At 45.0% G+C, this 10492-nt stretch overlaps 1 protein-coding gene across 1 annotated transcript; it reads left to right on the top strand.

The window, feature by feature from the left end:
- Positions 1 to 1562: 1562 nt before the first annotated feature.
- LOC119293336 (eukaryotic translation initiation factor 3 subunit G-like) lies at positions 1563 to 3560 on the top strand. Its single transcript, XM_037571842.1, has 2 exons — positions 1563 to 2076; positions 2812 to 3560. Exons 1-2 carry the CDS (start codon positions 1746 to 1748, stop codon positions 3339 to 3341), a joined length of 861 nt encoding a protein of 286 aa, XP_037427739.1. The 5' UTR covers positions 1563 to 1745; the 3' UTR covers positions 3342 to 3560.
- Positions 3561 to 10492: the final 6932 nt, after the last annotated feature.

Below are 10492 nucleotides of genomic sequence, written 5' to 3'. Positions count from 1 at the left end.
AACGGGTGAGATCAGAGAACAAGGGAGAGAGTTCAGAGAACGAGAGAGAGATTCAGACATTTCTGTATATTTTCCATCGATGTTTGTTTCAGTTACAGCCTGGGACTAAGTAGTCCACACACACACAACACCAACACACACCTAACCAGGCCACTGGCAGTCACCCCATGCGTGGTGCTAGTCTGACCGGTGGACCCTGGGTCCACCTGTCTGTCGTCCGGTGACGTCGGATCTGACGGAGCCGTGACAGTCGGCCCAGCTTCGCTCGAGTATCCTCAAAAAACACCTCAAACTACACGTGGGATTCGAACCCACATGTATTGTCAATGGACTTCGCTAGAGAACCACTGCACCATATCACTTTGTTGTGCTTTATTGGAAAACAATACTACTTGACCCATGTTTCAGTCCCAGTAGTGGGTCGGCCCAGCTTCGCTCGAGTATCCTCAAAAAACACCTCAAACTGTACGTGTGATTCGAACCCACATGTATTGTCAATGGACTTCGCTAGAGAACCACTACACCATATCACTTTGTTGTGCTTTATTGGAAAACAGTACTACTTGACCCATGTTTCAGTCCCAGTACAAATATTTGAAAAAAGGAAACCGAAATTTGTGATTTTTTAAAAAGTTCATCGATTTTGAAAAGGAGTTCACGGATTTTCAAAGAAATGTTCATGAAAATAAAAAAAATCATCAATTTTGAAAAACGTTCACATATTCAAAAAAGTTCACCGGATTTGGAAAAAATTCATTGATTTTCATATAAAAAAATCTCTAATTTGAAAAATGTTCACCAGATTTTTAAAAAAAATCATTGGTTTGGAAAAAGTACATGGGTTTTGATAAAGAAATGTTCATGCATTTGAAAAAAAATCACCGGATTTTGAAATAAAGTTCATTGATTTGGAAAAAGTTCATCGGTTTTGATAAAAAAATGTGCATGCAATTGAAAGAAGTTCACTAGATTTTGAAAACAAGTTCACAAATTTTAAAAAGGTTCATCAGTTTTGGTTAAGAAAAGTTCATTGATTTAAAAAAATGTTCACCAATTTTCAAAAAGAGTTCACAAATTCAAAAAAAAATCATGAATATCAAAAAAAGTTCACCGGATTCAAAAAAAAGTTCATCAATTCAGATGAAAAAAGTTCACGTATTTTAAAAAAAAGGAAAGGAAAAAAGAGAAAAGAAAGGGATCACGTATTTTTAAAACAAAGAAAAAGAAAATAAAAAAGGAAAAGCTGAAAAGGAGAAAAAGAATGTAGCAACACACGTCAGGTGGGTTGGCTGGGCCGCGGGATAGAATCACGTAGTACGCATGTTTTTAGCGTTTTAAAAACCGAAGGAAAAAAGGTAACTGGGCCGGCCGAAAGCGGAGGAGGATTTAGCCCTTAAAAGGGCCCAGCTTCTTCTTCTAAAAAAAAAGGGGGCCCAACTCGCTGGGCTCACCTATCGTGGCCCTCAAGCTTGCCCTTTGCTTTTAAAAAGGTGGAATTTTCTGGCTTATCGAACATTGCGTGCCACGCACGGTGTGTCTACAAACCGACTTAAGTAGAAACGGAAACGGAAACGCAACCAAAGGTCCCAACTCCCAAGCTGTAGAGTCCAGCCCGCAGTCCATATACCTCCCGACGCCACGCCACACGATATAGCCGTCAACCAATCCGAGCCACACGTCCCACAGCTCGCGAGTTCGCAACCAAGCCGCCGCACCCCCGAACCCTGAACCCCGGCGAAGCAGCCATGGCGGCGGCGAAGATCCGGTGGGGGGAGCTCGACGAGGACGACGACGGCGGCGACCTCGACTTCCTGCTCCCGCCGCCGGTCGTCGTCGGGCCCGACGCCAACGGCCTCAAGAAGACGATCCACTACCGCTTCGACGACGACGGCAACAAGGTCAAGGTCACCACCACCACCCGCGTCGTCAAGCTCGCCCGTACGCGCCTCTCCAAGGCGGCCGTCGAGCGCCGCTCCTGGGCCAAGTTCGGCGACGCCGCCTCCGGCGACGACGCCTCCGCGCGCCTCACCGTCGTCTCCACCGAGGAGATCTTCCTCGAGCGCCCACGCGCCCCAGGTTGTACGTCGATCCTCTCTCCATCCCCACCTAGATCATCGTTACATCTGTGTTTTGTCGGATAATATGTTGTTTGTCACCAAAGGTTTCTTGATTCGCGTGTTTTGAAGCAACGCTGCTGTGCTGGTTGTGTAATACTCCTAGGACATAGTGCTAGTTTTGCACATCTGCTACGAAAATTGCACGAGTTATACATTAAGAGAACCTGCGATTGAGTTTAATCAATTTCATGAGATCTAGCTAGATAGGTTTCTTTGAATAAGGACGCTGCTTGCAGGCCATGTATAGTGTCCGATCATTGGATTTCCAATTGCAGTTGTGAACTTGTGATGCCTTGTCGGTTATGGAGTAGCTTAGAGGTTCCTGCAAGCTGTTTCTTGGCTGATGGGGGCCATGTTAAATTTCCTTCCATAGGCCACACAAATCACAAATGTAACTTGTCTATTTAGCCATTGTTCACGCTCTAGCCTGAACACTGCTATTGCTGCTCCATCCTTATTGAGGTTCTGAAGTCCCTAAACATGCCCCCATCTTATAGGCCATTGCTCACGCTCTAACCTGAACACTGCTGTTGGTCCATCCTTATTGTGGTTCTGAAGTCCCTAAACATGTCCCCATCTTATAGGCCATTGCTCACGCTCTAACATGAACACTGCTGTTGGTCCATCCTTATTGTGGTTCTTTAGTCCATAAACATGCCCCCATCTTATTTCCTAACTTTTCACTTGATTGTAGGGAGCAAGGCTGATGAACCAAGTGCTTCCAATGATGCACTGGAAACGGCAAACAAAGGTACTGCTCTCATGGTCTGCAGATCCTGTGGCAAGAAGGGTGACCACTGGACCGCAAAGTGCCCCTACAAGGATCTTGTCGATACTCTGGACAGGCCTCCTACTTCTGACGGACCTGCGGCACCGAATGATCCTGCTAAGAGCTCATATGTTCCTCCGAGGCTAAGGAAGGATGCTGTTTATCAAGATGGTGGACACGACATGAGGCGCAGGAACGATGAGAACTCTGTCCGCGTTACCAATTTATCCGAGGACACCCGTGAGCCTGACCTCCTCGAGCTGTTCCGTGCATTTGGCCCTGTTAGCCGAGTCTATGTTGCGCTGGATCAGAGGACTGGATCAAGCAGGGGCTTTGGCTTCGTCAACTTTGTCCAGAGGGAGGATGCTGAGAAGGCTATCAGCAAGCTCAATGGCTATGGTTATGATAACCTCATCCTCCATGTTGAGTGGGCAACACCTAGGCCTAGTAATTAGTTGCTGCCTTCGTTTCTCAAACCAAAACAGGGAAAAGTTTGTTACTGCCTACTAGCACATACAGATTTACTGCTGGATGTCTTATTGGTATGGTCTTTGAAGTACTCGTAGTAGTTTTGTGTCAGTGTGAATGACATTGCTTTTGTACACATGTGGATTTTGTTTGTAAGCACGGGATGACAGTTTCGTACTTAAATTTTGTAGAGCTTTTTGCTTTGTTTGGTTACCAGCAAAAATTTGTGCCACAAGCTTCAGGCTCTATTTTCTTCTCATCAAAAAAAATGAAAGGCTCTATTTTCTTCTCATCAAAAAGTGAAAGTTGCCAAAGCACTTCCCGGTGAACTCTTCCAATATCTTCCAGGAAATCCCTGCTGACATCTCCAAATTCTGAGAGTAGAGCGTTCATCTAGTGGTTGTCTTTCGATGCTGCAAGGAAGAGCAGAAATTCAACAACAAGTGATTTCCAACTTAGTCACTTCACATGACCTAAAAACTGTATCAAGTGTGCTCCTTTAAAGAGGAGCAAAATACACGCGCAAGTAGAAAGAATGCTGTTGATTAAAGCCCTTAAACAGTTAAATACCCGTAGTGCTGTGCAAAGCAATAGGCATTCCACCAGAAGATTGGGTGATGGTAGGTCGCAGCAATAGGCCTCCCTTTGTTTAGCCTGCAAGTTTCTGAATTTTCTATTGTCCTGTGCACCAATACCATAACATGGAAAATGCTCATATGAGAAAAACCATTCACAAAATGCCGGGCGAACCTCAGCAAAATGGAGTAGCTGAAAGGCGCAACCGTACACTTATTGATATGGTGCGCAGCATGATGAGTTATTCCAACTTGCCATTGCGATTATGGATGGAGGTGCTTAAAACCGCCATTCACATTCTCAATAGAGTACTAAGCAAGTCGGTGCCCAAAACACCGTATGAGCTATGGACAGGAAGGGTGCCATCCCTACAACACTTCAGGGTGTGGGGGTGCCCTGCTGAGGCCAAAATGTTTAATCCAAACATTGGAAAGTTAGATCCGAAAACAGTGAGTTGCCACTTCATTGGCTATCCACACAGATCAAAGGGTTTTCGTTTCTCTACTGCCCAGACAAATATACAAAGTTTGTAGAAACGAGACATGCAGTCTTCTTAGAGGACGAAATGATGAGGGGGAGCTTGGTAGCTCAGAAAATTGATCTTGAGGAGAAGAGGGTGCATGCACCTAATCCGATGATCCAGGAGCCATCACTAGTAGAAAAAGGACCTAATATGAGACACATTAGTGCCGGTTTGATTTTGGGCCGGCACTAATGTGTCCATTAGTGCCGGTTCCAACGGCTAGCCGGCCGTTCTCATTAGTAGCGGTTCGTGGCAAATCTTTAGTACCGGTTCGTGCCACGAACCGGTACTACAGAGGGTGGTGGCAGGGTGTTGTTAGTCTGGGGCCCCTCCAGCACCTTTAGTACCGGTTCGTGACACGAACCGGTACTAAAGGTCGACGTACATAAACCCTTCGTCCACCCGAGCCACTCTGTTCTTCCCTTTCCCCCCTCTCCTCTCTGTTCTTCCCCTCTTCCTCTGGAGCTCCTCACAAATTTTGTCAAGATTTGAAGGCCCCCATCCATTCAAATGATCACAAAGGTTAGCAACTTTGTCCTTTCAACTCTCATTGCTAGATTAGCTCTTGCAATGCTTTGTATAGTGATTAATTTGGGAGGAATTATATGTGCTAGTATTTGATTTATATGCAATTTGAGGTCAAAAATAACACTTAGTTTGCATATGTAGGTGTGGTTTACTTAGTGCCTTCTAAATCTCCGTCGTAACCACCGTCGATCGCCCGCACCGTCCCGTCGCGGGCACCACCTTGTGGTGAGGCTCTTGTTCATGAATGTCTTACATTACTAAATTGATGTTTGTGTGATTTGGATATATAGTTAATCGTATAATTATCTTACTCGTACGTTGTTTGTTATACATAGTGCCATGGTTTTGATATCCGTCCCCGTCGGCCCTCGTCCTTGTTATGATTCGGATGTGGTATATTCTCTTTTAAAACTAGTTGTTGCATTTCGTGTTTATGACAAATTATGCCCTTCAAGTTGACATAGATATTTCTATCTAGGAGGTATGTGAACTGGAAATTCCAACCGACCCTATTGTCGAGAGGTTAAATTTAGTTGAAAGAGAAAACGAGTATTTGAAAGAAAAATTGAAAAGAATTGAGGGGGAGAAGATGGAATTGGAGTTGCATGTTGCCGATGTCGTCGATGATCACAGGATCAAGATGGAGAAAATGAGGTTGAAGATTAGAAAGATTAGAAAATATGCCGTTGATAGTGTGGCTTGGTATCATTATGTTGTTGGATCAATTGTTACCTTAGTTGCGATCTTCATCGCATTTGTTGTTGCATTTAAATTCTTTAGCTAGAGAGTTATTTGTATGTTGCATTTAATTAAGTGTTGTATATGAACTTTATGTATGAACTTTATGTATGAACTTGTATTAATTTGGTCTATTCGGTGTTGTGTAATGAAGATGAGCCGACAATGAATGTATGATGACCGATGCTCTCCCGAGTTCATTAATGGCGTGCATACTTTTCTGCGGGCCGCTGAGGCGAACAAGCGGGCGGATGGTTTTATGCCTTGTCCATGTGCTGGCTGTAAGAATGGTCACAGTTACTCTACGTCAAAAACCATTCACGTCCACCTATTTAAGTCTGGTTTCATGCCCCACTATAATGTTTGGACCAAGCACGGAGAAATAGGGGTTATGATGGAAGACAATGAAGAAGAAGATGACGACGACGGCTATCCTGGCCATGGGTTCCCTGAATACGATGATACAACAATGGGGGAAGAAGCTGAGCCGGCAATGCGGGAAGAAGCTGAAGAAGAGGCATCAGATGAGCCCGCTGATGATCTAGGTCGGGCCATTGCCAATGCAAAGAGAAACTGCGCAAGTGATCTGTAGAGGACGAAGTTGCAGCGCATGTTAGAGGATCACAAGAAATTGATGTACCCGAATTGCGAAGCTGACAAAAAAAAGTTAGGCACCACACTTGAATTGCTGCAATGGAAGGCAGAGAATGGTGTATCTGACAAGGGATTTGGAAAGTTGCTGGTAATGATAAAGAATATGCTTCCAAAGGACAACGAATTGCCCGAGAGTACGTATGAAGCAAACAAGGTTGTCTGCCCTCTAGGGTTAGAGGTGCAAAAGATACATGCATGCCCTAATGACTGCATCCTCTACCGCGGTGAGTACGAGGATTTGAACGCTTGCCCGGTATGCGGTGCATTGCGTTATAAGATCAGTCGCGATGACCCTGGTGATGTCGAGGGCGAGCGCCCCAGGAAGAAGATTCCTGCCAAGGTGATGTGGTATGCTCCTATAATACCACGGTTGAAACGTTTGTTCCAAAACAAAGAGCATGCGAAGGCGATGCGGTGGCACGCAGAAGACCGTAAGAAAGACGGAAAGTTGAGAGTACCCGCTGACGGTTCGCAGTGGAGAAAAATCGAGAGAAAGTACTGGGAGGAGTTTGCAGGTGACTCAAGGAACGTATGGTTTGGTCTAAGCGCAGATGGCATTAATCCTTTTGGGGAGCAGAGCAACAACCATAGCACGTGGCCTATGACTCTATGTTTGTATAACATTCCTCCTTGGTTGTGCATGAAGCGGAAGTTCATTATGATGCCAGTGCTCATCCAAGGCCCTAAGCAACCCGGAAACGACATTGATGTGTACCTAAGGCCATTAGTTGAAGAACTGTTACAGCTGTGGAATGGAACAGGTGTACGTGCGTGGGATGAGCACGGACAGGAAGAATTTGACCTAAAGGCATTACTGTTTGTGACCATCAATGATTGGCCTACTCTCAGTAACCTTCCAGGACAGACAAACAAGGGATACCGCGGATGCACGCACTGTTTGGATGATACCGACAGTATATATTTGGATAGTTGTAGGAAGAATGTGTACCTGGGACATCGTTGATTTCTTCCGACAAGCCATCCTGTAAGAAATAAAGGCAAGCATTTCAAAGGTGAGGCGGATCACCGGACGAAGCCTCGCCGTCGTACTGGTGCTGATGTACATGATATGGTCAACGATTTGGAGGTAATCTTTGGAAAGGGTCCTGGCGGAAAACCTGTTCCGAAGGACGCTGACGGACGCGCACCCATGTGGAAGAAGAAATCTATATTTTGGGACCTGCCATATTGGAAAGACCTAGAGGTTCGCTCCGCAATCGACGTGATGCACGTGACGAAGAATCTTTGTGTGACCCTGCTTGGCTTTTTGGGCGTGTATGGGAAGACAAAAGATACACCAGAGGCATGAGAGGACCAGCAACGTATGCGCGGAAAAGATGGCATACATTAGGGTCAGGCCAGCTAAGCTCTTACCAAAGAAGAGAAGGAAATCTTCTTCGAATGCCTGCTCAGCATGAAGGTACCGTCTGGCTTCTCGTCGAATATAAAGGGAATAATAAATATGGCAGAGAAATAGTTCCAGAACCTAAAGTCTCATGATTGCCACGTGATTATGACGCAACTCCTTTCGGTTGCATTGAGGGGGCTTCTACCGGAAAACCTTCGATTAGCCATTGTGAAGCTATGTGCATTTCTGAATGCAATCTCTCAGAAGGTAATCGATCCAGAAATCATACCAAGGTTGCAGAATGATTTTGTGCAATGTCTTGTCAGTTTCGAGTTGGTGTTCCCACCATCTTTCTTCAACATCATGACGCACATCCTAGTTCATCTTTGCGAAGAGATTAACATTTTGGGTCCTGTATTTCTACACAATATGTTCCCCTTTGAAAGGTTCATGAAAGTCTTGAAGAAATATGTTCATAACCGTGCTAGGCCAGAAGGAAGCATCTCGAAGGGCCATGAAAATGAGGAGGTCATTGAGTTTTGTATTGACTTCATTCCTGACCTTAAGCCGATTGGTGTTCCTGAATCGCGGCATAAGGGCAGACTGGAAGGAAAAGGCACGCTAGGAGGGCATCAAATAATATGTATGGACGGGCATTCTCTCACTGAAGCACACTACACAATTCTACAGAATTCCGCGTTGGTGGCTCCGTATATGGAGGAACACAAGAATTTTCTACATTCCAAACACCCAGAGAAGTCTGACGACTGGATTACACGCGAACAAACGAGGACTTTCGCCGGTTGGTTGCAGAAATGTGCCCTTAATGATGGCGATATTCAAAATGACCTGTACTCGCTGTCCCAGTTACCATCTTTGAATATAATTACTTTCAAAGGGTACCAGATAAATGGAATACATTTTACAAGATAAGAAGAGCACCAATCAAAACAGTGGTGTCCGCATTAATGCAACAACCAACACGGGAAAGGAAACATATTATGGTTACATAGAGGACATATGGGAACTTAACTATGGAGGTGATTTGAAGGTCCCTTTGTTTTGGTGCAAATGGGTCAATATGACACGAGGCGGGGTAACGGAAGAACCGCAGTATGGAATGACAACAGTGGATCTCAACAATATTGCATATGCAGACGAACCATTCGTCCTAGCCAATGATGTGGCGCAGGTTTTTTATGTGAAAGACATGTCTACCAGACCAAGAAAAAGAAAAGATAAGGAAGCGAATGGATCATACGACGAGCCAAAGCGCCACATAGTTCTTTCAGGAAAAAGAAACATCGTGGGAGTGGATGACAAGACAGACATGTCAGAAGATTATGAAAAGTTTGATGAAATTGCTCCATTCACAGTGAATATTGATCCGAGCATCCAGTTAAATGATGAAGATTTTCCATGGCTACGGCGCAAAGGGACAAACGCGAAGAAATAGTTTCACACCCAAAGATCTGGGATGTGATCGGCTTCACTATCATCACTTTCTTCTGTGTTTCACACCTAGGAGGGAATGTCTGTAATAGTTAGGAAGAAATTTTATGTGCAAACAAATTCTTTTCATGCATTTACTGATTTTTCTAGCTAATAAATGACCCTGAAATTGAAAAGCATTTCAAATGAACTCAGAAAAGGTTGAAAGTTGGCATGGTATCATAATTTCATACAAATAGCATGTGCAAAAAAGTAGAGAGGGTTACGGCAAAAACTGGATGCACTTCGTGTACAAAATGGACAATCTCTTTCGAAGTATCAGGGTTTCCGATGAAAACTGAACTGTTACAAAGGCATTTCATTTTTTAAATAACCTAAGTATTACCAAATTGAATATAATGATAAAACACGCTAATATTAAACATAAGAAAAAAGAATCACTGAAAAAACTTTTTTCAAAGTTAAGTTATTCACAAACTAGTGATCCACACAAATTTTAAATAAATCAAAATTTAAACTATTCAAATTTGAAAACTACAGGCACTAACAGAAAGTTTGTAATTTTTTGTACCTAAAGCAAAAATATTCACAAAGAAACTCTAAATACAGCAAAAAACAACTCAAAAATAAATAAAACAAAAATAAATAAAGCGAAAAAATTAAGAAAATAAAAAAGCCCGCCTACTGGGCCAAAGCGGCCTGCATACGACTAGGAACACAACCTTTTGTTGGGCCAGGATGCAGGCCCGCAAAGGCCCAGTAGGCCCACTAGGCGAAGAGGACAGGTAGGCCCAGTAGGCCTGCTTAGGAGAGGAGCTCGAGAGAGCTACCGCACTGGGGCTTATAAACCAGTGCGGTAGCCCCTCGACTAGCGAGGTGGGACTAAACTTGCCCACCGCCTGAAGCTAGTGCACCCCCTTTAGTACCGGGTCGTGGCTCCAACCGGTACTAAAGACCCCCCCCCCTTTAGTACCGGTTGGTTCCACGACCCGGTACTAAAGGGGGTGCGCTTCCCGCCGCTTGGCCCGGCCAAAACAGACCTTTAGTACCGGTTGGTGGCTCCAACCGGTACTAAAGGTCCATCCTATATATACAACACTTGAAAAAAATTCAGTTTCCCTTTGTTTCTTCCCTCTGTTTCCTCCCTCCGTCGCGCCGCCCTACCCTGATCGATGCCGTCCCCGTCGACGTCACCGCCCCCGCCCCTCGTCGCCGACCCCGGCCGTCCCCACCCCTCGTCGCTGCCCCCGTCGACGTCGCCGCCCCGGCCGTCCCCGTCCCCGTCGTCCCCGTCGCCACGGCCGCCCCGCCCCGTCGTC

This window comes from Triticum dicoccoides, chromosome 4B (assembly GCF_002162155.2).
Source record: "Triticum dicoccoides isolate Atlit2015 ecotype Zavitan chromosome 4B, WEW_v2.0, whole genome shotgun sequence".
Lineage (NCBI taxonomy): Eukaryota > Viridiplantae > Streptophyta > Magnoliopsida > Poales > Poaceae > Triticum > Triticum dicoccoides.
The sequence above is the reverse complement of the archived record's forward strand: the minus strand, read 5'-3'. Positions and strand labels throughout refer to the sequence as shown.

Excerpts from the sequence above, each read along its gene's own strand:
- LOC119293336 (XM_037571842.1), top strand. The coding sequence starts at position 1,746 with ATGGCGGCGGCGAAGATCCGGTGGGGGGAGCTCGACGAGGACGACGAC. Across the intron at positions 2,077-2,811 it reads CGAGCGCCCACGCGCCCCAG|GGAGCAAGGCTGATGAACCA; the intron begins GTTGTACGTCGA and ends ACTTGATTGTAG.